Source organism: Aspergillus versicolor, assembly GCF_001890125.1.
Source record: "Aspergillus versicolor CBS 583.65 unplaced genomic scaffold ASPVEscaffold_15, whole genome shotgun sequence".
Taxonomy (NCBI): Eukaryota; Fungi; Ascomycota; class Eurotiomycetes; order Eurotiales; family Aspergillaceae; genus Aspergillus; species Aspergillus versicolor.
The window spans coordinates 167,489-194,261 of record NW_024467538.1 but is presented as its reverse complement, the minus strand read 5'-3'; the positions used below and the strand labels follow the sequence as shown (position 1 = coordinate 194,261).

At 53.3% G+C, this 26,773-nt stretch overlaps 7 protein-coding genes across 7 annotated transcripts; 1 reads left to right on the top strand and 6 right to left on the bottom strand.

Annotated features, from left to right (window-relative positions):
- Positions 1–115: 115 nt before the first annotated feature.
- On the bottom strand, positions 116–1,529 carry ASPVEDRAFT_57355 (uncharacterized protein; the record flags this gene model as incomplete). The annotated part of the gene is made up of 3 exons (XM_040815327.1): positions 116–244; positions 289–906; positions 951–1,529. 3 exons carry the CDS (start codon positions 1,527–1,529, stop codon positions 116–118), a joined length of 1,326 nt encoding a protein of 441 aa, XP_040673941.1.
- Positions 1,530–2,033: 504 nt separating this feature from the next.
- ASPVEDRAFT_155891 (uncharacterized protein) lies at positions 2,034–11,082 on the bottom strand. The gene is made up of 4 exons (XM_040808488.1): positions 10,566–11,082; positions 10,260–10,517; positions 3,670–10,212; positions 2,034–3,622 (listed from the first exon to the last, which is right to left on the bottom strand). The coding sequence occupies exons 1-4, from the start codon at positions 10,993–10,995 to the stop codon at positions 2,148–2,150; spliced, it is 8,706 nt and encodes a 2,901-aa protein (XP_040673940.1). The 5' UTR covers positions 10,996–11,082; the 3' UTR covers positions 2,034–2,147.
- Positions 11,083–12,145: 1,063 nt separating this feature from the next.
- Positions 12,146–14,202, bottom strand: ASPVEDRAFT_89407 (MDR family MFS transporter; the record flags this gene model as incomplete). The annotated part of the gene is made up of 7 exons (XM_040818603.1): positions 12,146–12,544; positions 12,593–13,332; positions 13,389–13,412; positions 13,463–13,637; positions 13,694–13,745; positions 13,791–13,867; positions 13,921–14,202. The coding sequence occupies 7 exons, from the start codon at positions 14,200–14,202 to the stop codon at positions 12,146–12,148; spliced, it is 1,749 nt and encodes a 582-aa protein (XP_040673939.1).
- A 682-nt stretch (positions 14,203–14,884) lies between these two features.
- ASPVEDRAFT_34350 (Zn(II)2Cys6 transcription factor domain-containing protein) lies at positions 14,885–16,186 on the bottom strand (the record flags this gene model as incomplete). Its single annotated transcript, XM_040810849.1, has 1 exon — positions 14,885–16,186. The coding sequence occupies one exon, from the start codon at positions 16,184–16,186 to the stop codon at positions 14,885–14,887; it is 1,302 nt and encodes a 433-aa protein (XP_040673938.1).
- Positions 16,187–18,149: 1,963 nt separating this feature from the next.
- Positions 18,150–21,916, bottom strand: ASPVEDRAFT_144073 (hybrid sensor histidine kinase/response regulator; the record flags this gene model as incomplete). The annotated part of the gene is made up of 7 exons (XM_040807960.1): positions 18,150–18,364; positions 18,417–18,531; positions 18,580–18,790; positions 18,846–19,862; positions 19,908–20,549; positions 20,596–21,753; positions 21,837–21,916. 7 exons carry the CDS (start codon positions 21,914–21,916, stop codon positions 18,150–18,152), a joined length of 3,438 nt encoding a protein of 1,145 aa, XP_040673937.1.
- An 840-nt stretch (positions 21,917–22,756) lies between these two features.
- ASPVEDRAFT_34348 (uncharacterized protein) lies at positions 22,757–24,307 on the bottom strand (the record flags this gene model as incomplete). The annotated part of the gene is made up of 2 exons (XM_040810848.1): positions 22,757–24,022; positions 24,080–24,307. 2 exons carry the CDS (start codon positions 24,305–24,307, stop codon positions 22,757–22,759), a joined length of 1,494 nt encoding a protein of 497 aa, XP_040673936.1.
- A 487-nt stretch (positions 24,308–24,794) lies between these two features.
- Positions 24,795–26,564, top strand: ASPVEDRAFT_155886 (cytochrome P450; the record flags this gene model as incomplete). The annotated part of the gene is made up of 5 exons (XM_040808487.1): positions 24,795–25,169; positions 25,216–25,315; positions 25,364–25,432; positions 25,488–26,087; positions 26,143–26,564. The coding sequence occupies 5 exons, from the start codon at positions 24,795–24,797 to the stop codon at positions 26,562–26,564; spliced, it is 1,566 nt and encodes a 521-aa protein (XP_040673935.1).
- Positions 26,565–26,773: the final 209 nt, after the last annotated feature.

Sequence of the window (26,773 nt, the reverse complement as noted above, 5' to 3'; positions counted from 1 at the left end):
AAATACAAATCGCCCGAGAACCTTTCTGATATGCCATACCAAACACTAGAGTATAATCTTCTATACGTTGGATATATGGTTTAATCAGTATGTGTCCCTACTACATGTCTCATGATCATGCTGCGATACATCCAGCTCCACCAAGATCCAACAGCTGCTCATCCATGTACCTACATTCCCACTGTGGAGGCTGTCCACTGGGGTTGGTCAGGGTGACATTCTCGGCTCGAATATTATCACAAGACTGGTACGTCAGTAGATGCACATATATAAAGGAGGGCCCCTTACATCTTCGGAGCCACAAATAAGCTGTCCAGTAACAGGATCTTCAACGCCATTGCTAGTGCCCCATATGTTTTTGAAAAGGACGTCCGTAAGAATCACGCCCGACGGGTGGTCCAGACATTCACTGGCATTGATGGCCCCGTAGCACTGATCGATCTGGATAGCGAGGTCGTTGTTGTCGTTGATCATGGTGTCGTAAGTAACATTGCGCACGTAGCCCTTTCCACCACCGCCGACCCATGGTGGATCCCCTTTTTTTACGGCTTCTGCACCAGGCCAGACCTTCAGCCGGGCTGCGGTGGTGGTGTTGGCCATTGTGTTGTTGTAGATGTACAGGTCGGAGACGATGTCGTATTGGTAGGGGTAGTTGCCGAGAGACCCGACAGAGATACCGTGGGATCCATTGCAATGGAGGCCTTGGACAATGACGTTGGTGCTATTTGGTTTGAACGAGACGCAGTCGTCATCGTGGTTTATCACTGAGTTCTGGATGACGATGTTGTCGGACCGGAATGTGCCCCAGCCGTCGAGATTGCTGGCAGCATTCTCAGACGACGACCGGGAGAACAGGTCCATGTCGGAGATGAGGATGTCGGAGCTGTTGGCGATGAAGTTGTGCCACTGCTCTGTTAGTCAGTCTATCTATCGTTCATGGTTGCACTTACATTAGGCGAATGTCGCAACTTCAGACCCGTGATGGAGCCACCATGCCATCCATCGGCGATGAACAGAAGCGGGCGGCTGACATTTGAGTCGGCAGCATGAGCATCATACCAGACCTGTCCATTGCCCTGGATCACACCAGTGCCGGCTCCATAGAGGTGGATGTCCTCTCCTCCCCAAACCCACCACGAGGACGCATCCTGGAAATGGAACTGAAAGAGGTTCTCCAGACTCCAGGCATCCAAATCGGGACAGAATTCCACGGTACCTGTAAGTGCAATATCGACGTGCTTCAAGAAACGAAGGTCAAGTGGAGTGCAGATGGTGTATTCCTTGTCCAGGACAACAGTTCCTCCATTGTTGCACGTCTGCAGTGCGTCGCGGATGATACTCGCGTCATCGCTACCTTTATGACCAGGTTTGACGTGACAGATTTTGTGCGGGTTGCGCTCTGTCTGGAGTGGGATTGCCTTGTATGGCTGAACAGGGCCTGGATGGATTGACGGACGCCTGGGGATGGGCCCAGGATGCGCGAGTGTTAGGGCAAGAAAGGCCAGAAGCAGCCCAATATTCGCAATCATTTTCTAGATCTCCCTTGTCGTGGTATTTCTTACCAGCTAATATCCCCGACAATCCTGATTTTATACCCCTACCCGGTTGAAGTATTTACTCTCACATGGCCAATGCCGTCAAAATAATCATCAACCGGGGTAATAAGGCTAAACAGGGTCTTGGATCCGAGGTTTCTCCATCAATAAGCGCGTTCAGTACTTCGTCTTACTACTGATATAAACATTAACGGCGGCTAAAGACAGCCTATCATGCAATATCTCCAGCATTCCCACCAATATCAGTCAGTCTACACGAGTCAGCCCTTGGCAAGCCAAGGAATTATCAAGGTCAGCCGTTTAGCCTGCCGGACCAAGACAAGAAGAGGTCCTATCCTCCTCGCTGGCTGAGCTTTATGGTTCAGCTTTATTTCGCCAGGATGAATTAATGGGTATTTTAACGTATGTGTATCTATAGTGCGCCTGTTGCTGTGAAAGCCATTCGGTGATAGAGTCGGGTATATATTGTCGAACAGCCAGAAATACTGCAAGAAAATGTTATGGGAAAACTAATAAAGAACATATAATAACATGGAAGGTACAAACCAACTATATATTTACACTATTACTATAATTATAGAACATGATAGCTTACTCTCGCAACATGCGAGGATAATGAGGCTGGCCAGGGTCGTCCATGGAATCAATCAGAGCCGCCACTCCACGGTTCAATCCGACAGCCACAGCTCGCGCAGACCATTTCTCGACAGGGAGTTCCTCAACCTTTGCTGCCCCGGTATCCCTTGCCACAAAATCCTTCAGATTGTCAAGCGGGAGCACAATATCACCAACCTGGTGGATATACGTCGGCCCCTCCGCCTTGTTCTGCAGCACCGCCGTGAGGATGCTCTTTGTCGCATTCCGGACAGATACAAAGTCCAGTGCACCTCGTAGGTTCTTCAAGACCGGTACCGCCTTTGTCTTGCGCATATACGCCATGAGTGCGTTCATCCAGTCCGTCTGGGCGGCTGTGTTGACTGCGTCTGCGCCCTCGCGGATGATCGTCGACGGACGGTGGATCCATACATTGACACCGTGTTGTTTGTGTAGTTCTTCAAGAAGTCGCTCGCTGACCCATTTTGCAGCGACGTATCCGTGGGATCCGTCTGTTGGAGGATGGTGTGCTGCGGCAGAGACCTGGGGGAAGGACTTGTAGTCCCCGAATAAGGCGACACCGACGGTTGAGAGATAGTGGATGGGGATCTTGCGGGTCATGCAGAGTGCGATGAGCTCGCTGGTTGACCCGGTATTTGCAGCTTTGATCTCGGGGTAGAATTTCAGATGCGAAGTGTCGGCGCCGTTGTGGATGACGGCGTCTGCGCCGCTGAAGATGTTGGCTGCGTCGCTGGCGGACAGGCCGAGACGGGGTTCCTCAAGGTCACCAGGGTAATATTCAATGCGGTCATTTACAGGGAGCTCCTTCGACTGGAGACGCTCGCCTAAACGGCGGACAGCGATGCAGATAATCTTGACGATTGAAGGGTCATCCAGCAGGGTCGATAGGAGGCTGCGACCAAGCAGTCCGCTGACTCCGGTGAGAACAACTGTCCGTGGTCGAGCAGCAGGGATTATATCAGTTGGGATACTGGCTGCCTTTGGAAGAGTGACCTCCTTGCTCCAGTCGATCTTCACAGGGCCCTTGAGGACAGGGGCGTCGACGGATGTTGGCGTCGTGTAACCGGTCGAACCACCTCTGGATTGAGCTGGCGTGGCATCATTGTCGGAGTCTGCAGATGACGACCCAGCCTCATCGCTATTTACGACGACGGTCGGTAGAGTCTGAGCAGAACTCGCTGCCGGTACTTCAACAGGGACATCATCCCCGGCAAGCCCTGGGAGCAGCGATGCGGGCGCCTGTTCAGCAACCAGGTCTGCCAGTTCGGCCATGGTGTCGTTGCCCATGATCTTCAGCACTGGAACGCTGACCTCGAAGTTCTTCAGGAACCAGGAACGAATGTCGACCGAGATCAGCGAGTCGAGGCCGATGTCGCGGCTTCTCAGGGCCATCAGGTCCTCGTCTGCGGTCGTCATTTGCAGTACATTTCGCAGCTGCATTGCGAACCGGGCTGCTGCGAGTCAGTAATGGATGTTAGGGTTGGATTGATTCACTTACCTTTGACTACTGCCAGAACGTCGCTGCGAGACTTGCACCCGGCCAGCTGGTCCTGCACAGACGCCATCACCTCATTGCCAGCGTCCGCCCCGTTGTTCTCCACTTGGTGGACGATGAAGTCCAGGAACGCCGGGTTAGAGTGCCACTTGGGCGTGTTTTCGTTGTCCACTGCTGCAGGGATATCCAGCAGGCCAGTCGTGAGTTCAGCCTCGTCGCCAGAGCCAGGTCGACCAGAGTCAATACCTTCTGCAAACAGCTGGTGGTAGTCCTGCTCTGAGAGATGCATCAATGCCATCTTGGAGACTGTCAAATCCAGGGCCTTGCTCGATTCTCTCTCCATGTAGCCTGCTCCAATGATGGCGCCGACATTCAGAGCAGTGGCAGCCAGACCGCGCTTACGACGCTGCGCTGCAAGACTGCACATGAAGGTATTCGCCGCGGCGTAGTTGGCCTGGCCGAGGTTTCCAATGACACAGTTGATGGAGGAGAACAGGATGAAGAAGTCGAGGGGCACGTCCTTGAAGATGCGGTCTAGATGGATACTTCCGTACACCTTTGGCCGGAAGACATCGCTCATCAGCTCGAACGACATGTTTCGGATCGATACGTCTCGCAGCACCATGGCTCCGTTCAGGACACCAACAATTGGTGGGTGCGTCTCGCAGATGAAGCTGTGGGCTGCACGCAGGGCGGGCTCGTTGGTCACATCGCAGGGCACAATGGTCACTGTGACGCCGTTGCGCTTGTGTGCTGCAATCCAGTCGGGGGAGATGTTCGGGTTACGACTGGTTAGGACGAGACATTTCGCGCCTCTTTCGATCATCCAGTCGACGAGGGAGACACCAAGGGCGCCAGACAGACCACACAGCCAGTAGGTCTTGTCGCCCTTGAAGAAGACGGCCGAGTCAAGCCGGCTGACGTGAACGGGGTGAGTCTTCGAGACGGTCCAGTCAATGACTGTCGCAGGGTTCTCAGGATTCAATCCCTCTAGCAGATCGGTGATGCCAACCGTTTGGACAGCGGCCTTTTGACCGGAGAGAGTCTCCTGTTGGGCGTAGAACCAGGCGTGTTGGACCAGCTTGCCCAGGGCAGGGGCAGTAACGGAGGAGACACTCTCCCAGCCAAGAGGAGAGTATAGAGTCGATACATTCTCTTTGCGGCAGTGCACCGGTAGACCGGATACGATTGAGGCAGTGTTCTCTGACGCCTGGATGGAGAAGTCCACGAAGCAGGCCGTATTGGCAGGCAGGAGATCCGCAATCTCAGACTGCGTCATATAAGGCTCGAGCTTGATCCACGACTCTGGTGAATCTGGCCGAGAAGAGTCTACCACAAAGATGGTGCGCAGGCTCTTGCTTGCGGCGAGGTTGGTAATGGTACGGGCAAGGAGCTCTGTTGCGTTGTGCACGACCAGTGTATCACCAGGGACGAGAGGATCAACAACAGAGACGGAAATCAGGCCAGCAGCGATCGATGTAAGGATCTCAGAGTCGTTGGCAGTCGACGACGGCAGCGGGATGGCAGATTCCTTGGACACATTGACGACTGAGAGGAGAATCGGCACCAAAGCCATATATCTTGTACCGCTCTCAGCCTCAGTTCCAAAGGCAAGGAACTGGTGGCCATAAGATGTCCGGAGAGCAGACAAGACTGTATGGGTAACTTCGAGCCTGATCTCGGTCTCAGTCTCCTCCGGAATAGCCCACCTAGACAGCTCTTTCAGCTTCCATCCCTCACCATCGTGCTGCAGAGCGGCAGGGGACGACGTAATGTCGGTCTCATTTGTGATCGCCCGTCGAGCTGAGTTGTATCTGTCGTTTCTCGCAGCAATGTCTCGCAGCCGGGGCACGAGCTCCTGTCCCTCTGCGTCGATCAGAATCTCGGGCTCCAGGGGCCATGCGTATGGCTTCATTTCTGGTGCTACTTCACTGGCGGCTGCGTGGAAGCGGAGAACCTTCTCAACAATGTCCTGTGGCGTCACAGCTGCGAGATCTGTAATGTCAATGTTCTGGAAGCGCAGGGCAGGGGTCTCAAAGACTGCGGTGCGTGCAAATCCAACAGTCATATTGGAGAAAGGCTCCTCAGAGAGTCTGCCACTGGTGACCCAGAACAGTTTTGTAGGGCACGAGAAGAGCGTCTTGAATGCCATCCATTCCTCAGGGGTCAGGTCCTGGAAGACGGGCTTGTCGAGTTCAGACAGACAGACGACTGTAGCGTCTCCATCAACGAGACTGAAGTCAACTGAAGTCAATGTCTCAAAAGTGTGAATGCTCGCAGCGCTGGCATGAAGTTGATCCGTGATTGAAGCAACGACACTACGAGTCTTCTCTGTACTTCCGCCGACAACGACCAGCTCCTTGATGGGGTACTCGATGGCTGCTGCGCTCTGGGTGACCACCTCTGGGTTCAGTGGCTCTCGCAGGAAGTTGACCCTGTCATCGACGGCCTGAGCGGCGAAGACAGTCATACCCAGGATGTCCTGGAATGCCTGAGGAGCAGTCGAGTCGATGCCAGAGAACCCGCTGCCCTTGAGCAATCTCTCCCATTCAGAGTAAGAGACGAAAGGCGAGAGAGGACGGCCTGAGTCTGCACCCAACCACCAGCCAGGAAGAGACCCGAAGATGAATCCAGCGCTTCCATATGGCTGGTCGTTGTTCGTTCCCTCGCCGACGATTAGGAAACCACCAGGCTTCAGCAGCTTGCGGATGTTTCTCATCGTGAGCTCCAGATCGGGCGTTGCGTGGATGACGAGGAATGCAACGACGACATCGCATGTTCCCTCTGCGTAGCCCTGGTTCACAGGATCCTGACCGCAGTCGAACGTCTTGAAGACCATGCGGTCCTTGTGCTCGGAGAACATCTCGGCGGCACCTTCGAAGAAACCACTGGAGACATCGGTGAAGGTGTACGACAGGAACTTGTTGCTGAGACCCTGCAGCACCCTCGTCGTAGCACCACCTGTACCAGCTCCGACTTCCAGAATGTTCAGGTGAGGATAGCGCTCAGCGAGCTGCGAGATGATCTTGCCAATCCACAGACCAGCCTCGCGGGAACCAAACGCGCCCTTGTAGTAGTTGTCTAGGATGTTGCTGACGCGCATTTCCTCTAGCATGTTGGTCTCTCCCCGGAGCACGCGAGGCATCTGCTGTCCCACAAGGTGCATCATGTCGTAGTCAATCAGGTCCGAGAGATGGCCTGTTGCGTTGTGTAGGTCCTCCAGTGAATCAGCAAGCCACTCCTTCTTGGCTACCCTGTGCTCCCCGTTCTGGATCAACTCGACAATATGGTGGGCGTAGTTGAGGTAGTGGCTATGCGGGCCCTCCTTTCGCAATGGAGAGTCTGCAGGGACTTCTGCGTCGAGCTTGTTCAGGTAGAATGTCGATATGCGCTCCAATCCTTCCAGGACGTCCTGGTGGTGCTTCGTGACAGTGGTATCGCACGCTGCCAGATCGCCATCGAGCTTGTTCTTGACCCATTCATACTTGGAGAAGACCTTACGGTCATCCTTTGCAGTGAGAGCACCGAGAGGTTTCAGCTCAACACCCTGCATTTGAATTGCGGCGCACGCAGAGTCGTTGGTGTAAAGGCTGACGTCTCCTGAGAAACCGGCAGATCTGTTTCTGCCCAGTCTGGAGTCGACTGAGATATCGGTCATGGACTGACATAGGGTCGGGTTGACGCGGATGCTCTTCATGCTCGTTGGCAAGTGCATGTTCAACAGCTGGTCATCGTCTGGATAGCTGTAGGCAAGAATGAGTGACTGTATACCACCATCCAGCTCGGCCGGGTGCACCAGCAGGGAGGTTCCAAAGGTATTCTCGCGCGAAACCGAGTTGACAGCGCACATGCTGGACCCGAGCTTCCTTCTGAGGGTGTGCAGAGACTTGAATGGCCCCTCGAAGCCGTATCCCAGTGTCGCCAGGAAAGTGTAGAACCGCTCGTTGTCCACGGAAATCATATGCGGTGGCTTGGATGCACGCTGGGGGAGAGTCTTCTCTGAAGATTCACCGAAGACGATATGCAGCTCTGCTTCGGCGACGAGGTCCAGGTCCTCCTCGCCCAGACTGGCAGAGTAGGTAAAATTGGCCCGTATGCGGTCTTCGCTCCGCTGGAAGTCCGAAATGGAGGCCTGCACTTCAATGCCAGAGTCATCATGGCTGAAGGTCAGAGCCTGGTGAATGACGAAATCCTTGAGCTCAAAGAGACGAACGTGGCGGCCTGCTGAAAGTACTCGAGCACCCTCGAATGCAGTACAGATGTACCCAGCAGCAGGGAAGACGGTCTGGCTCTGGACCTGATGGCCTGAAGCCCATTCGATCTCACTTGCCCGCAGTAGGTGGCCCCAGCTGAGATGATGCGCTGCGCTATCCGGCATCAAAGTTCCCAATAGCTGGTTGAAGGGCTGGATCTGGGCTTTGTGCTTCTTTGATGCCCGGGACTCGTGCCAGTAAGAGCCCTCGTGGTTCCACTGGTAGGATGGGAGGCCCTTCAGCACGCGCAGGGGAGACTTGATGTTGTTTACTGTCTTCTCGTATCCAGTCAAGTCCAGCTGCTGGCCTCCAAGGCGACACCACAACGATCCGAGACTGGATGCGAAGGCCACAGTGGCGTCAGACCCACGGCTCAGCACTCCGTAGTATGCAATCGACTTGCCCAGCTCTTGGATGGTCTGGCTTGCTGGGCCCTTCAGTGCAGGGTGTGGCCCAACCTCGATAGCAGCCTGGTACTCGTCGTTCTCGAGGATAATCTTCAGAGCCTGGTAGAAACGCACCGACCGGGCCACACTAGCTCCCCAGTAGTCATCATTCAGTCCCATGTCAGATGTAACCTCGCGCCCGTAAACACTCGATATCCAGAGAGGAGCGCCCTCCCCAGGCTCCAGGGCCTGGACACCGGCCGACTTGACAAGAGCAACATAGTCTGCCAGACGACGAGAGACGTGGTTTGAGTGGTAGGCCCGGTCAACGCGCAGCTTCCTGTTAAACTTATTCTCATCGTCAAGGATCATCTTGAACTCGTCAATGGCATCTTCATCACCGGAGATGGTGACACTCGAGGAAGAGTTGACAGCAGCAACGCAGACACGTCCAGCGAACATCTCGTCTTCACACAAGGCCTGCGCGTCCTCGTGCGACATACCAGCTGCCAACATGGCGCCCTTCTTGTCCGGTCCATTGGGACTCTCCATTTTGGACGCGAACCGTCCTCGGAAGTAGGCAACGCACATGGCGTCGCGTGCCGACAGTCGACCAGCTGCGTATGCGGCGGCCATTTCTCCGGATGAGTGCGCCACGATGGCGTCGAATTGGACACCAGCAAGCTTGAGCAAGTCGACGAGGACAAGCTGAACCACAGTAGAGAGGAAGGAGAACGCGCCGGTGAGGACTCGCGAGGAATCTGCAGCAGCTCGCAGTTCTTCTTCCAGAGAGAAGTCCGGACGGAGGTCCTCGGGGAGCTGCTCGAGATGCGTCTGCAGGTCTTGGATGATCTCCCGAGCGGCCGCAGAGGTCTCAATCAGTTCTGCTCCCATGCGAGCATACTGAGCGCCCTGTCCGGTGAAAACACCGAGGATCTTGCGGCGCTTCCCATCAGAGGCTGACAGTCTCACTCCCAGCTCCTCGACCTTCGTGCTGTCCAGTTCAGCGCGAATGCTGGTAACCAGATCGGCGGCCGACTGTGCAGCGAATGACACTCTGTAAGGAAAGTCGGATCGACGCTGTTGTAATGTGTATGCCAGGTCGCGCAGGTTGATTGCCGGGTTGGCCTCGAGGTAGTCGGCGTACGCGGAGAGACTATCGCGCAAGGACTTTCGGGAAAGAGCAGAGAAAACAAACGGAGTCAACTGAACAGTAGCCTCCGAGCCTGCGATACCGTTTTCCAGGTGTCGACGAGGCTCATAGCTCTCAAGAATCGCGTGGGCGTTGGTGCCACCAAATCCGAAGCTGTTGACACTGGCGCGTCGAGGCTGACCATCTTCAACTGTAGGCCAGGCTTTGGGGGCCTTGAGGATCTCAAGGTTCTGAGTAAACGGTGCCACCTTATCACTTAACGTATTTAATAGCATATTCGGCGGCACCACAGAGTTCTGGAGGGCCAGGGACGCCTTCAGCAGCGCCGCGACACCGGCAGTTCCTTCGGTGTGCCCTAAGATGGTCTTGATAGACCCGACGTAGAGCGGCTCATCGGCGACTCTCTCCGCGTATTCCTCTCCAAAGAAGGCCTTGGAGATGGCCTCGGCTTCAATGGGATCACCAGCTGGCGTTCCAGTTCCATGAGCCTCGAAGAACTGGGGTCGGTCGGTGGCCTTGGCCAGATCCAGTCCCGCCTTCTCGTATGTGCTGCGGATGAGGGCCTGTTGAGCCGTGGCACTCGGCATTGTGATTCCAGTGGTTGCTCCGTCCTGGTTCACGCCTGTCTCGCGGATGATGCACTCAATGTCATCTCCGTCCTCGATGGCGGCGCTCAGGGTCTTGAGAATGCAAGCTGCCACGCCGTCACCGCGCGCGTAACCGTTGGCGTCCTTGTCCCACATCTTACTGCGGCCTGTTCATGTTAGCTACTGGTCGTACTAGTGTGTTGGTATCACTCACCATCAGGAGACAGCATCTTCAGCTTGCTTTCCATAATGTAATTCTCTGGACCCAGCAAAAGGTTGGATCCGCAAGCAAGGGCAACGCGAGATTCGCCAGATCGCAAGGCCTGCGCTGCAAGGTGGACAGCGACAAGACTAGACGAGCAAGCCGTGTCGATGGTCATGGATGGGCCATGCCAGTTGAAGAAATATGAAACGCGGTTGGATAGGATACTCCGTCCAATACCGGTGGCCGTGTATACTGGGGCCGTTTTCACTAGAAGGTGTTAACTGAGCAATCTCTCCCACGGGCCAGGGCACTTACTGTCTCGTAATAAGCTTGCCTCGTAGTCACCGCACATCAGCCCAACGTAGACTCCAGTATCACTCCCCCTCAGAGAGTCAATCGTGAGTCCAGCAGACTCCAGTCCCTCATAGACAGTCTCCATCAACAGCCGTTGTTGAGGGTCAATGGCCTTCGCCTCGACAGGCTTGATGCCGAAGAACTCCGAGTCGAAGGCAGCAACATCTTCCTCCAGCAAGTACGAATGTTGAATATTGCTGTGCCCATGGTATGCAGGATTGGGATGATAGTAGCTGGAAGCGTTAAACCGGCTCGTGGGGATGTCGCTGCGCACGTCGCGAGGTTTGCTGAGCAGCTCCCACAGCTTTGATGGTGACGAAGCACCGCCAGCAAAGCGACAGGCGCTGCCGACAATGGCAATGGGCTCGTTGATCGTCGTGCTCTTAGCCATGATGGGTAATGAATGTATGTATCAGGGGCAGGGGGATATGCACGCGATTAAGATAATATGTAAGGGGTCACGAATGTTGAATGTATTAGGCCTGTCTGGTCGTTCAGTCACGCAACATTCCCAGCCTTTAAAGATATATCTATACGGCTTTTTCTCGGTCTCAGCTCAATCCTTAGAGCTCTAGAGCGCCGTCCTGCATCGTCTCTATCGCTTCCTCCCGCCTCTACGCAGTATTACTCCGGAATGGGGGCCGGGCAGTGCCTTGAACAACAGAAATTACCTATCCTGCGATGGCCCCATGGAAGAACCAATTTCCTGCTATCAAAAGCCGATTGGAGAATGGCCGAATGATAATCAGTGGCATCCGACTGCAACAACTTCGGTAGTTTACTTGCCACAGCCACAGCCCGGTATATTATTATACCCCGACTACGGCCACAATCGGGAATACACAATACTGCGTCTATAGAGACGAAGGAACGGCCTTGATTTAGTACGCACTGCCATTGCGTCGTTCCAGGTCAGTCGCTACCTAGTAACCACTATCTATGAGTCTATCCGAATGGTTGTTGTCCAATCCGACGCATTGTGCCCTGCCCCTGAAGGATCGTGAAGTTCCTGGCTCTCTTTGTAAGTCGAAATTTCTCTGCAGTGTCTCACAGGAAAGTATCTTCACAGGAAAAGGATCGAGGGATCTACGAGCTGAAAGGGGTCCTGCTGGAAGGCCTTGTGTCGGTGTGAGCACCGGAGGTCCTCCGGCTGTTTAATCTATTTTCAATATGATTATTTCCTTTTCAACTAAAATCTCTAGTAAATATCCTTTACCGTATCTGGCCTTTGATCGAGACCGCCTATTCTTACCTCTCTGTTGTTGGATGTACGAGATATAGCTACAAGTTGACTAGAGCATTGTGAATTAGCTTCCATGAATTCGTTATTCTTCGTCTATCTTTTCTATTATTGTGTTGAAATACTTTTCTATCTCATTATTGTTATAAATCCGCAAGAGGTTCCCGAAAATAAATAAAATTCACCAAATATCAGCAGGACTGGGAGGCCATCAGTCATAACGCTCTGTAGAGTGTCAACTTTCAACGAGGCGTATAATTCGAAAGAGAATACTGTTTAGCGCCATATAGACACTCCTATGTCAGGGATTCTCCGACTCCGCCTCTGGCTTCTTTGCGTTCTTCCTGATATCAACCCAGCCCATGCCGAACGCAGCCACAAATCCAGCCAAGCAAAGACCCATGAGCAGGTAGAACACCTTGTCGACACTGTTCGAGAAGGCTAGCAGCACTCCTGCAAGCTCTGGACTCCCATCCGGTACCAGAGCGCGCACAGAACTCGCGCTCGCTCCAGCAGCAAGGGCAGCTTCTACTGAGACTGACGGTGCGTGTGCCAGAATCTGCTTCACCAACTGCTGCGTGAAGATAACCTCGCCGACAACGACGAAAATAGCCCCCGCGAAGTTCTGACAGAAAATCATAAAGGCAATTCCCACAGGAATTTTCTCGGGCGGGAGGAGGTTCTGGATGGCAATGATTCCCTGGTAGCCGTTAATATAGACCTCGTTGTGGTAGAGATGACATCTTACCATCTGCATTCCAATGCCTCGACCGCTTCCTAACACAATTTGATAGCCTATCCACTTGGCCGTGGGAGTGTCCGGTGCGAACATGGTAACGAGCCCGTTTCCCACTGCACCGATGGCGCTTCCAGCAGCTGCAAACGGGAGATAGTAACCAAGCTTCTGCACCAACCCTCCAGACACAATGACTGTGAGCAGCTGGCTAAGAATACCCGGCAGTGTATTCACTCCACTCATAGCCGGTCCATATCCCCGAACACCTTGGAAATAGATGGGCAGATACTGGGCGGCCACGAGGATGGAAGCCACCAAGGTCGCGCCATTGATGGCGCTGGTATAGACAATATGGTGACTGACCATCGAGGGCGGAATCATCGCTCGATCACCCATATATCTCTCCCAGAATCCGAATACAGTGATGGTTACTCCAGCGCCGACGAACAGACCGATGACCTGGGAACTGTCCCAGGGGAACTCGTTTCCGCCGTAGTATAGGGCGAGTAGAGCCATGATCGCAGCAGGCGCGAACAGCGTAAACCCAATAAGATCGAGCTCGGGGATTGTTCTCTTCACGAGGTCGAGTGAGAATCGAGGCTTTTCAGTGAGTTCAGGGACGTGGAGCAAGAGGAGGAGGATTGCGGTGACGGCGCCGACAGGCAGGTTGATATAGAAGCACCATCGCCAGGTGGTATACTGGGTCAGAGCACCTCCTATGAGAGGTCCGCAGACGATTCCAAGCTGGGAGACTGCAGTTAGTTAGCAAAGCCTTTGACGATGTCCTAGATGTCATAGTAAAGCGTACTTCCAAGATAGACTCCGGTATAGACTGCATTCAATTAGCCCTGATACATCCCCAGTACCATATAGGCAGCTCACCAGGCCGTTTCTCCAGCGGTACAGCGCCGGCAATAATTGTCATTCCTCCATTAAGCAGACCTGAGCTTCCGATGCCAGCCACTGCTCTTCCTCCGATCAGCGTAGACGAGGAGTTGGCGACACCGCAGATGAGAGACCCTAGCTCAAACAGACCAAAGAAGACAAGATACGTCCACTACGCAGTGATGATATCTGTTAGAGAGCATCTGGCTGTGAACTTGTAATACATACCTTCGTGTTGTAGGAAGTGTATATCTTGCCGGACAGGGGCTGCAGTGCAGCACTGGCTATGTGAGTCGAGTCCGCCGTTTCAGAGAGCCCATCTTACCTGGACAGCTGGTATGCCGCAGTGTACCAGCCGACATCATGGATTGATTGGAATTGACTGGTAATATTAGGTATAGCCTGCGACAGTCTATGGTCAGTTGAATCCAGTTAGGGCCGACCGGCTAACGCACCACGCCAATTATCGAGCCATCAAGGAGCATCAAAAAAGCGGACAATGTAACGCTTGCCAGAATAGCAAACAGTTTGATCCCAGTAATCTGCTGCCCAGACGGTTCAGCCTCAGCAGGAGGATCCGCTGGGGGGCTCTCGGCCTCTGGGCCTGGAAGCTTCTCGCCAGACGCGGTCCTGTTGCGCTCGTACAGGATTTCTGTCCGCGAGTCCGTGGTGGTTGGACGACTCTGCAGCTCAATTGTAGTTGTTGAGTCGTTCATCGTCGCACCTGGAGCCAGCATCTTTGCCACGATAGACCAGAGGCGCTGTGCAAAGGTTGAAAAAGGCTGCTGCTGAGGAAGCCTACACTGCTCAGCAGCAGCACCGCCTAGACAAGCAAATGGCACCCACCGATGATTGCAATTGCAAGCTTAATCCTGAATAGCCTGTCTGTGGATCGCAGGAAGCGAAATTCCCGGTCCTGCAGGCCAATCGGTCATTCTGAACAGGGCGATCTGGCCCCATAGTGCGAATCCACCGTCGCTAGCTCGCAGCCGCAGGAAGGATTCTTCAGGCTTCAATTTGCGGCGATAACAAAGCAAAAATAGACCTGTCCAGAAAAGGAATGACGGTGGGCAAGGCTTTTCCCGGCGCCTACGTTGGCATGCTCCGCTCTCAACGAAGCTTGTGCGTGCGGATTCCTTGGCCCCAACAGCTTGTTGACGCCAGGCTTACTTGGTGTGTCTTAGCTGAGCTTGGGCTGCATGATGCTCTGCTTGGCGACTGCTGGCAGCGAATGGCCGATACCTCGGACAGAATCCGGGCACACTGTAGGCAAAAGCAACTACACAAAAAGCACGGCCTTGCTTCACCGGTTTCGCTGTATCGGGCAGAGGGGAGGGGGGAGGAGACGTCCGCTTGCAGATATGCTGTGATTGCTTCTTTGACTATGTGTTCGTGGCTACATTACTATTGACATTATGGTCACTCGAGACCTTGGATCCGCCGTATCTTCTCTTTCAGAGACTCAATAACGCCCAAGCCACCTCTCTCTTCATTTGCCGTCTCCGTCTCAACTTGCATCAGGGTGGAGAACAGCAGCTGGCCGCTCTGCCCACTGAACAAGCCTGTTTGCTTTTCTTTGTTGGCACTATTTCGCTTCAGCGAGACGCAGCACTCGTCCGGGAGGCCCAATAACATTTCTATCGGCCGAAGCTGGCTGCTCGCAACGCAGTAGAGGAGGTGGCTCAGCATATCCAGCCGCGGCGGGACCGCGATGCCCCCAAGGAAAAGCTTCGGGGCTGACTGCAGGACGATATTAACGGCACCCGGGTTGTGGGAGGCCTGTTCGGTAAAGTGCGAGAAGATTGAATCATAGATGGAGATGGTCAACATGTGGCAGGAGAGGATGGTGAGCAGGTCCGCCATGCTCAGGCGCGGATGGATCGACGACAGCGGACTCGAGCTCTTTGATGTGCTGCTCCCCGAATCGCCTGCGATTGGGGCTTGAACAGACCATAGAAGCTGGGCAAACTCGCCTGAGGTTTTGGCTATTTTGGCCAATGGGTTTGGTTTGGAATCCCCATGACTGGGGCTTGACTGGTCAATGTCGTGCAGGCAGGTTAAACGCATGACTGTGGTCAAGTCCCAGGGCATGGACTTCAGTGTGAATAATTGCTGAGAGAGCTGGCGTTGCAGCATCGAGATATGGAGGCCGTGGTCGAAGTTTCCGGTAAAGGGTTGAGGAGCCAGGAGCTGCAGCTGCAGCATCTCTTCATCCTGTTGCTCAACCTCGTGGGAAAACTGCTCATCTGGACTTGTATCGGCAGTCATAGTGTTGACGAAGGTCGGAGTGGTGGAAGGTACCAAGGGAGGAGGCGTGGACAGCGAAGATATGGAGTGCGCTGTAGCAATATCCTCCATGGGGAGCCCTGAATCCATCGAGCTCCAGGGGGCAGAACATATATCATAGTCTGTCTCCAGGGAACTAAAGTTGAACCAGTCGTCGACAGAATCCAGGGACTGTATCTGGATATCCACTGTGTGCAGCGGAGGGTTCATTTCGGTGGAGGCCGAAGCAGCTGCTGCATCAGGGTGCTTTGCAGGGTTTCTCGGACGGCCAGGACGCTTGGACGAGCTGGTGACGCATTCCATCTGCGAGCGCACGCATCGAATGCACGAGTCTGTGGGATGGCCAGGTACTCGCAGGCATCGCAACTTCTGGGTACGGCATCGATCGCATGCGGCTCTCTTCTTGGGGGCTTGTGATTCGGGTATGTTAGACATGTTGAATGACTCGGGAATATGAGACAGTATGAGACGGTTTGTGTATTTCGAACATATGGGGGAGCCAGGGCTTAATGTATGGAAAGCAGATAACTACACCACATCAGCCGAAGGAAGCTGGAATATTTCACCGAGCATTGCTGTCCCTATCAAATAACATGATTGGCCCAGACGGAGTAATCCCAGGCGGTAAATAAATCAGGAAGCATGATAATCCTCAGCCTAATCTAACTGAAGACGGCGAGCAGGTCGGCCCTGGCTGCGCTTCTATCTTGGTGTCGTGCTTGCTGCATCGCCTTGTGGACTCGACACCGGTGTGTAAACTGCTAGCTGTAAGCTTGTTATCGTCCTTCGCCCCAAAGGATCCGCTCATCGGCCCCTTTTACTGTTTTACAATCTCCTGGGAAGGCGTTGGGAGACCAGCCATATCGAGCCGCGATATCTTCAGCTGCTGCAGAGCCCAAACCCTGGGCCCCAGCCGTGCTGAGCAGCTATGTAGTGGCCAGTGACCACTGTTCTAGAGGCTCTGGTCGTCGATCATGCTCATATTGTGCCAGGCTTCAGCGGCCAGCACTAAGGATTGGCACAGTGGGGATTGGAGACTGGGCGTGCGCCGCCACGCCGCACTAAAGTCTCAGCCATCACGCCGGACAAAGTGGTAAATTATGGGGGCCATTTCTGCAGACTTCATTAGAGTCAAATTGAAAAGGCCGGGACGACAGATGCCTCACACGTGCTTCCAGCTGTCTGTCCATCGCGGTCTACCCACAAACACCGAGGAGATGTCGATCCCTCAATATGGGACGATCGACGATGCCCACGCAAAGCTTGCTCGATCTGATGCTTTATCCGCCCAATAACAGGCTGGGGTGGCTGGTTTTGCCTCTGAATATCTGAAATTAGGGCCAGGCCCCCAGTCGCGTATTCGCTTTACCCTCCAGGATCCCACCCCGCGGGCCTCTGCAGGATGCAGCATACTAGCAAACTAAAACCATCAAGAGGTCGGCAGGATTCCGCGAGTCAGCACTGCAGACAAGCTGCCGATATGGCTCTTTCATGGGCTCGACAGCTCGTTAAGCGGCCTGATAACTAGAGGACGTGCACGGGCAGCTAACGTTGAACCGTTCATCCCTCTTCCTTAGCGACGATTCCTTCGTCGTGCCGCGCCGGGCCCGTTGGGACTGCCATTGTCCAGTTTCATCGCTACGAAAGGGGCATAGAGAAGCGATGTCGTGGCGTTGGGAGCCACAATAGCCGATGATGAACGGGAATATCTGGACAAGAAAGGCTTGCTCGATCGCACCAATCATGGGGAATCTGCACATTCATGTCTGTGGGATAACTGCATCTTCTCTGTGGGCTTTCGCGCCCCACGGTGAAGCTTGTGCAAATGCCAATAGAGCCGTTGCGGTCGAGACAGCGCACAGCTCAACTGCCGCGTGTCACTTTTGGCTGACGGTCTTGGAGGGAAAGCTTTTATAACGTCTGATGCTGATCGCATTCCATCCTTGCATCTAACTTGCCTTCGGTATTTCGCCAAGTCGGACACGGAAATGTGGCTCTCCTATTCCAACCTCCAAAATAGACCGTCTCGACTCTCTAGTGTCTAAACAGTTGAACAAACCATCGTCCAATTAAACTCATCGTTTTGCTGTTAAGGAAAGGCTCGCGGTCATTTTGCCTTGAGTCTGACTCGCAGTGGTCACCGGTCGGCATGCTGTGCAAAGCCCTATATCAGCATCTGATATACTCTGCCGTCCCGCTAATGGCGCAATCTGGTCAAGGTATTTGCCGCACAGCCGTACTAATAGTTTGGTCTTGGGCTCGCGCGTAGTGTCGACATGGCATAAAAGTCTGTGTACAAGTGGTATCGTGTTTATTGCATAGATCATAGTCGCGTCTCAGCTGAACATATACACGTAAATTCTATATACAAAGAGGGGATCTCATTCAGGGCACCCTGTTACAGGTGCGCCTTGATAAGTCTCCCGAGTTGGTGCAGGGACAGCGGTTTGACGAGATACTCATCAACTCCAGCTCTCAGTGCCTCCTGCTGCATCGCGGTAGATGCAATCCCCGTCACAGCGAATATTTTGACGGGGGGTAATGAGTGTTCGTGTTCGAAGGAACGCATGTTCTTCGTGGCATCTATCCCGTCCATTACGGGCATTGAGACATCTGTTGGCTTGGGTTAGGATGGGCCACTGAATAGTAGGGTAAGAGCACGAACCCATAAGAATCACCCTCAGAGTCGACGGTGATTCCTTATATTTATTCAGGGCGATCAGCCCATTTGTAGCTGTGGTATATTGATGTCCGAGTTTGGACATGAGTTTCGCAAGAACCTATATACATTAGCACGCTATATATTAAGACTTAAAGGATGCGATTACCTGGACATTCAGGTCATTGTCGTCAACGATGAGCACAGTGAAACCATCTCTGGGCTCTGAGACAACAGCATTTGGGCTGGTATTATTTTCTGGGCCGTCCCCAGTAACAGAAAGCCCCGGTGCACTTTGGGGGCAAGGCCCAGTTATCGAAGGCCGGGGTTCAGTTTGCGCAATTGATTTGAGAATCTGTACGACTTTTCGCGGCGAGAATCTAGAGCATGTTAGCAGTTATCTATAATTCAATACCAGAATGCCAGGTCACTCACGGTTGGTATAACCGAACCACCGCTCCTCCGCCAACAGGCTCATTTGTATGTTCGGAAGGCAAGCCGTCGCAAAGACAAACAAATCTAATTTGTTTCTCCTCATGATGACAACGCAAATATTCGTCGTTGTACAGTTGTTTCAGCACACTTTCTTCGATGATCGCGATACCACCATCCACCTGTTCCAGTGACTCCGCATGAGAGACAGTCCAAGAAGGTTGTTCCGTAACCAAGTTTGAGAAAAAGCTCTGTAAACAAATCTTGCGCTTTGCAGCGGGGCTCAAAGTGCCGGTCGGTTCCTCTGAGAGTTCAGGATACGCCCCAAAGCCAATCAGGGAGAACTTCATATTTGGCAGTTCTATATCGGCAGCTCCTTCAACGACCGTGACGACGGATCCGTTGGCAGATACTGGCACAGGCTGAACAGGAATATACACATCCACCTGTGTGCCAGCTCCCGGTTCACTCTTCACATCGATGGAGCCATTCAGGGAGGATACAAGTTGCTTCACGATACTCAACCCGAGACCGGTGCCTTCGGATAGCGCATCTTCCTGCGCAAAAGGCGAGAACAGCTTGTTCCTTAGGAACTCCTGTGACATTCCACAGCCACTATCAACGAAGCGCAGGTGGGCAACGGTTGACCCTGAGTCACTTGATGGGGGCAGGAATGACGCAGAGACCTCAATGAAGCCTATGTCGGTATATTTGAGCGCGTTGCCCAGGATGTTCATGACAATCCGCCGCCAGGCGCCAGTCATGGAGTTGATCTTCCATTGGTCGCGGGTCTCAAATCGGAGGACGACGGCAACATCGCGTTTGAATGCGTATGTCTCGGACGCGGAGGAAGAGCTCGGCGTGGACGTTGATGGAGTAGCAGCATGGCGCATTCCGGAAAACACACTGTCCACGACCTCCTCAACCAGCACATCCAGATCAAACGTACTAGCCAGCTCGGTGATGAACGAGGCGCCCTGGTTGAGGGAGGTGAGGTTGTTGATCTTCGTAAAGTCCAGCCTACAACTGTCAGAAATGGAATCCAGGTTTACGGGTAAAACATACAAATTGTTAATCGTATCTAGCAGAGTAAGACCACAGGTCTCGAGGGCCTTTATGGCTTCACGCTGCTCAGGCCGCAAAGACGATGCAGACAAGAGCTCGGCATTCGCGAGCATACCATGTAACGGTGAGCGAAGCTCGTGGCTCACAGAAGATATGAAATCGAACTTGGACTTCTCCTTCTGAGACCAATCCAGTCGCGCAATCTTTGAAATAATCGAGTCGCCAAAGGCTCTGAAGTAGTGCAGTTCGTCCAGTCCCAGGAAGCGCTCCTGATCGCTGTCCTTCGTCCATACAAATGTGCCCGCAAGCCATTGGCCCTTGTTCCAATCCCACAAAGGGACAAATAGCAGTGACTTTGCCTGCGGGAAATGTTTCGCCAGTCGGTTCTCCAGCAGCGAAGGGTCGGGAGAAACATCGCCTGGATGGAGAACACCACCCTGGGGGAGGGCAGCAATCAACTGCCGAAGAAGTGAATCGGGTACAGGGTATTGAGGGCCGGTCTCATTAGACGCCAGGCCGAGAACATCGCAGGGGCTTTCTTCAGGTAGAACGACGGGGATATGTGGAGACTCGCTTCGAAGTCTCGGGTCCGCGTTCTTGGGCAGAGGCTCCCAGTCCAGCAGGTCGGTTTTTGATCGAACACTGTGGTCGTTAGCAAATGTCGAGGCAGAGCGCATGGTATACTTACATTCCAGAATTGGACCAAGAAGCGTCGACAAATAGAACACCGTCCACGTCCATTGAGTCCTGCAATACCGAGCTGGCATGGGCGAAGACATTGGCAATGAGGGTTGAGAGAGGGATGTTGTCCTGTGAGGCGAGTGATGGCGTACCCATTCCACTCGAAGACCCAAACATCTGGCCATGAAAGAATCCCAGTTCCCCAGGGGAATCAGCCTCCAGAAAATTGTTCAGCGGCGGTGATCCCGCTGGTGCTGAGTTGTGGACCGCAACAGACGGCGATGTCGCATCAGTGTCCCCTCCGTCGCGGTTAGAAAACAACGGTGAAGTCTCTCTAGTCGGGTCAGTGGTCAGGGACAGTCCTCCAAGGCGAAGACTATCTGGCTCCCACAGTTCTGACTGTCGGGTCGGAGGCGATACAGCAGCGTTACGTAGGTTCGCAGCTGTCAAGGGGGCAGTCTCGTCGTTCGGTCGATCTTTGATGAATGCCATCAACCCCTTCACGAGGCGGTCGGACCGCCGATGGAAGTGAACCGTTCGCACATTCTCGAGATGTAGTGCAATCGCATCGGATACCTCTTGGAGGGCCGCGACGTCCGCCTCGCTGAAATCACTGCGCGGCTTGTTGTCGACCACGCAATAGCTACCGAGAACGTGGCCAGACGGACTGTAGATCGGGACTTCTGCATAGAATCTAAAATGCGGCCATTCCGTCACGTATGGTCGGTCCTTGAAGTATTCCTCAAGAGTAAAGTCGCGGACGATGTAGCGGGTGCTGTTCGCGGTGACATTGTTTGTATTTTGCAAGTGCGGTACATCATGGCCGGAGAACAGCTTGACGGCATGGGGACAAACCCCAAACACCAGGTCCAGCGTCGTGACTCCCAGATGTAAGCCATCATTCGGCTGGTGTTTGGTCCCGTCGCGTAGAGAGATGGACCCAGTCGCCTCGGAGACGATATGCTGATTCTGGCCGTCAATAAGCGAGACATAAGACCGCATGCAACCGAACTTGTATACACCGAGCTGGGTCAGCGCCGTCAGCGTAATATCGGACGAGAGTCGCGCGGCATTGAGATTGGGCTCCGAGTCATCGTCCCTGGGGGTTGGGGTTGCGGCAGGGTCTTCAGTGAAACCAGCTGGGCGGGGGATTGCGCAGTAGTACCTGGGCGCGCATTGACAACGGTCAGCCTCCAGGATCGCAAGCACGCGAAGAGATTTTACGGTGTATTGGTGGAGGAAACAAACCTGGACAGCTCGCGCAGTCGCCTCTTCTCGGAGTCGGGCTGCGGCAGTTGGCGGAGCGCTGGAGACAGGAATTCCTGCATGCTCAGGTCCAGCTCGGGTTGATGAAAGCTATGGGGTCCGGCATGGGTATCGAATGAGTAGGAGTCAATGCGAAAACGCCGGTTCTCTCGACTGAAGCGAACATGGAGGGGAAATAGGCTGAGGGGTCAACATTGCGCGCAGCAGCCAAAAACAAGGTCCTGGTAAACGGCCCAAATCCTGTTTATGCGGCACCACTCGAGTCTAGGCAAGGCAAGATCTCGTCGCCCCATAAATATTGACCCACTTCATCTTCACCGTCCGAATCAAAACCTGATCTGACCCGTCGGCATCGGTTGCCGCAAATAACAAGCAGTGTGCCTCGGGGTGCTCCAGGCTGCTCCAGAGAGCCAAGGCTGGCTTCCCCGTGGGAGTTGATGGTCGCGAAAGTTGGATTTCCGGCCTCAATATCGAAAGTAATTTAGATACCGAGCTGCATTGCAATATTTGCTGTTTTCAGTCGGATTCTGATAGTTGTGGGAAATGGCAGGTTGATGTTGAAGGGATGGTGATTCTGGAGTGGTGTCGATATATATTTTGACCGAGCGAACGGTATCTGATGATCTTCATGTCCGGATCCACCAAAATTCACATCTAACTCTTACATAGACCGCATTAATCATCGTTTATCCAGTTTATTTAATGCAACTTCTTCGACAACAACAACACTAAAGCACCAGCTTAATTCTCGCTTGTGTTGACACATTGTGGATGGATCACGTGAGGGATAAGACGCCAAGGATCATGTGATATTGAAATTAGTAATATTCTATTTCTGCCTTAGTTAATGCCTTGTTGCCTGACTCCTCCAAAACAACACGCGCGTTCCCATGTGTATACAACTACTGATACTCCGGCTTCCCCTCCTTCAAATCCCTCTCTATCCGCTTCCACACCACATCTCTTAGCGGCCCCTGCAGCCAGTAATTGCCCGCTGCGTCCTTCCCCATGATTGGCATCAGGTTGCGCAGATCGAACTTGGTCGACCACGCGTTGAACTGCACCATCGACGCGAACCCAGGTTTCTCAGCCCGAGTCTCGCGCGCAAACCCTTCTCGCACGATAGCTGCCGAAAAGTCTGTCTCGAAATACTTGCCCTTGGTCCAGTTTGAGTAGCTCATCATCTCCATGGACGCGTCTCCAAACATCGGCCACGTATGGCCCTCCCTTGCCAGCGTCTGCTTCTTCACGGCTTGCAACGCCTCGATCTGCTCGCGAGTGCCGCCTTCCATCATTGATCGGCGGATCGCATAAGCAGCATAGCTCAGCGGCTTCGTGAAGAAGTCCCGGACTGTCAGGAATGTGTAGATTTCCGACGCGGCATTGGATATAAAAGCTTTGGCTGAGGGCAGATGGTCGTTACCCAGCACCGCAGATAATGCGAATGCGTTCATGATGCGTACGGTCATGTTTGAGTTTCGTGGGAAATGGCCGACCTCGAGCCGCGTGAACCAGGCTGTCAGGACGTCGTTGTCGCTGACGAATGCCTTGTCGTCGCCCGTCTCTGCGCGGATCTCCTCGATCGCCTTCTTCCGTTGGGCCGCCATGTAACCTCCAGGAATACAGACGATGCGAGACGAGCTGCGGTATCGCCAGCCGTCGTAGACTTGGTACAACACGAAGAGCCACTTTTTCCACCCCGTCAACAGGGTTGGTGCATACATGTATGGCTCGCTAGACTTTTCGCCAAAGGTTGCCAATGGGTCGCTGTCATATCCGTGGAAAGGAGGGATCTCGTTCTCTCGGCCCTGCAGTACAAGGGCCCAGCATCGATAGATCTGTGCTCCGCCTGTTCCGTCTGTGAGAGTGTGTGGGAGAGAAATGGATATCAGAGTCGAGTCTGTGAACGAAACCACGTGCAGGCATAGCTGAGGGACATCTCTGGTGAGATAGTCGTTCAATGTCTTCGGTGCGCCCGGACTGCATGTCAACTCGTCAAAGTCGTTTGGATCGCCGACAACGGCAGGGCGCTCTGTCGGTCGCGGCAATTTCGACGCCAGAGGGTGCTTGAGAATGGAGACATCATGGGAGACGTGCGAAAATGTTACTATCGGCCGCTTTTCGTCATAGCGCTCTGGGATGTGGTACTCAAGTCGTCCGTTCTCCTTCTATTCGTCAGACTGTTAGAGTGTCTTCCCTCATACGGGTTTATGTCTTGCACATACGTTGAGTCTTAGCCGCGCCCCGATCTTGCGCCAGCCTGGCCTATCGAGGAGCTTCTCAAACGAGCTTTTCAGTTTTGCCGGGTCTAGGACGTCATCAAAGCGATACGACAGCACCACAACGACGCTGCGTAAGACATCTGTATCATCGGCAGCATTCAACGGTATGATGGTGTCCGTAGGGACTTGGGCGGGCGCCTCTGGAGCGTCGCTGCTGAACAGACCGAACATGGTGTTGAATGAAGGTGTAGGAGGGTGTTTGCTTGCAGTAACAAGTGCGTTAAACCACGGTCACAAAGGTTTGTATGCAGCAGCATAGCTCATTTGGGTAAGCATGGCGTAGATCTGATAAGTTCACAAAACCCGATCAGCGTGTCGGTAATTTTAGCAATCTTTCGGGAATATTCCCGGAGGCTTCTGCATGCTCCGGCGTCAGCAAATCTAGAACTTCCCTGCGCCCTGAGGCTGTACACAACGGCCGAGGAGCCATAGTCTCGGATATTGCTTTGTAAAGACGGGCTACAATGGTCCGACCACGAGGCTGGATAATCAAGGATTTGCCAGTTCGCCCATTGGCCCACGCCTCTGTCAGCCCTTGGAGACACTCAGCTTGACACTGAACTAAAAACACAGTCGGTGTCTGTCACGGATTGTAGCTCCTGCATACGCAGGGATTCACCTGGACCCTTGTTACCAACTCCCATCTGTATGAGACAGCATGGATCTGCACGCAGTTCAGAATATTTCCACCGCGGACGTCTTTGAAAATGTAGAGACGCGTCCCTACATCTCGATTGCCCTGCTGGTGACGAGCATCATCGCAGTGCTGGTCTCATACTCTGTCAGAGAGCATCCACTCGCCAATGCCCCTCTCGTCACAGAGAAGCCTTTCTGGGACTTTACTGGGAAGAAGGCAAGGGAGGCGTTCGCAGCAAATGCCCGTGCTGTTATCAAGCAGGGGTTTGCGAAGGTTGGTGCAGCAAGGCCGTTTCGTATCATCTCAGATCAGGGTGAAATGCTCATCCTGCCCCCGTCTTTGGCAAATGACATCCGGAATATCGATGCGCTCAGTCATGCCGAGTTCATGAAAGAGGTATGATGCATTTTCTAGACGCTGGGCTTAGCTAACGGGCGCCTAGACCACTTGCGCCGAAGTCCCTGGCTTTGAGCCGTACTTGGAGTCTACCGGGACGACATTGTTGACCGACATGACCAAGACGAAGCTGATGAGTGCTATGAGTATGCCTTCTGCTCGGACAACTGTAAACCTCACGCTGATCATCGTAGAACGACTGACGAACCCGCTTTCCGAGACATGTTCGAATGCATGCAAGGACTTGTTCCCCGAAGACAACGGTAGCGACCCCATATTGAAGGACTTATGAGCTGCCAGCTAACATATTGTTTCAAGAATGGCACGAAGTTGTACTGAAAGATGAACTCCTTGACCTCGTAGCTCGCTTGTCATCAACCATCTTCCTGGGAGATGAAGAAGTCGCTCAGGACCCTGCGTGGTTGAAAATCACCAAGGAATACACTGTCGACTCGTTCATTGCCTCGCACCAGCTCCGAACATATCCTAGGTTCATACGACCGTTCATTGCCCGATTTCTCCCTCAGGCGCAAAAGGTTCGAGCCCAGCTTAGAGAGGCGGAAGCAATTATTACGCCCGTTATCGAGAAACGTCGCGCCGAGAAGGCTACATCGGCCGTTACGGCGGAGAGGTATGATTCCATTGAATGGCTGGAGCAAGTGGCGGAAGAGAAGGGGATTAAATATTCCCCAGCTGCAATGCAGCTAACGCTTGCTCTGTCGGCCATCCATACTACTACAGACCTACTTACAACAACGATGTATGAGATTCTGCAACACCCTGAAACTATCCAGCTCCTACGCGATGAAGTCGCCACTGTGACTGCCAACGGGGGACTGAAGCATTCGTCGCTTTACAATCTCAAGTTAATGGACAGTGTTATCAAGGAGGCCCAGAGATTGAAGCCTGTTCTTTCTAGTGAGTCCTAACCTGTTACCCATGGACCGGATACATGCAATCTGACCTTCCAAAGTAAACATGGTCCGGACAGCCACAGAAGACATCGACCTCCCAGACGGCTTCCAAATTCCTCAAGGCACACGACTCGGCGTCTCCAGCCACGCCTCCTGGGACCCGAAAATCTTCCCGAACCCAGAGAAATTCGAGCCGTATCGATTCGTGCGTTTGCGCGAGCAGCCTGGACAGGAAAATGTATGGCAGCTCACCACGACGCGTCCGGAGCAGATCGCATTCGGTCACGGCCAGCATGCTTGTCCTGGGCGATTCTTGGCTGCAAATGAGGTTAAGATTGCGCTTTGTCATTTGTTGCTTAAGCACGATTGGGAGCTGAGCGATATCTCTATGCCGACTGCGATATCTCATGGTATCATGTTGGATTCGGACCCGACGGTTAAGGTGAAAGTTCGCAGCCGTTTGTCTGAAATTCAGCTCTAGAGGAACAGTGATTCTCGTCAAATTGGACATCTATTTAGGAGGTTACTAGTTTAGTATTTTAGACACTGCTATTATAATCGAGTTGTTTCTATGAAAGAATTTGCACAACCACAACGGGGTTTGTTGATGGAATGAACATAATAACTGTGTAATTAACAAATATGTACATCAAATGGATGAATACAAAAATTTAGAAATGAAGCTTGTCT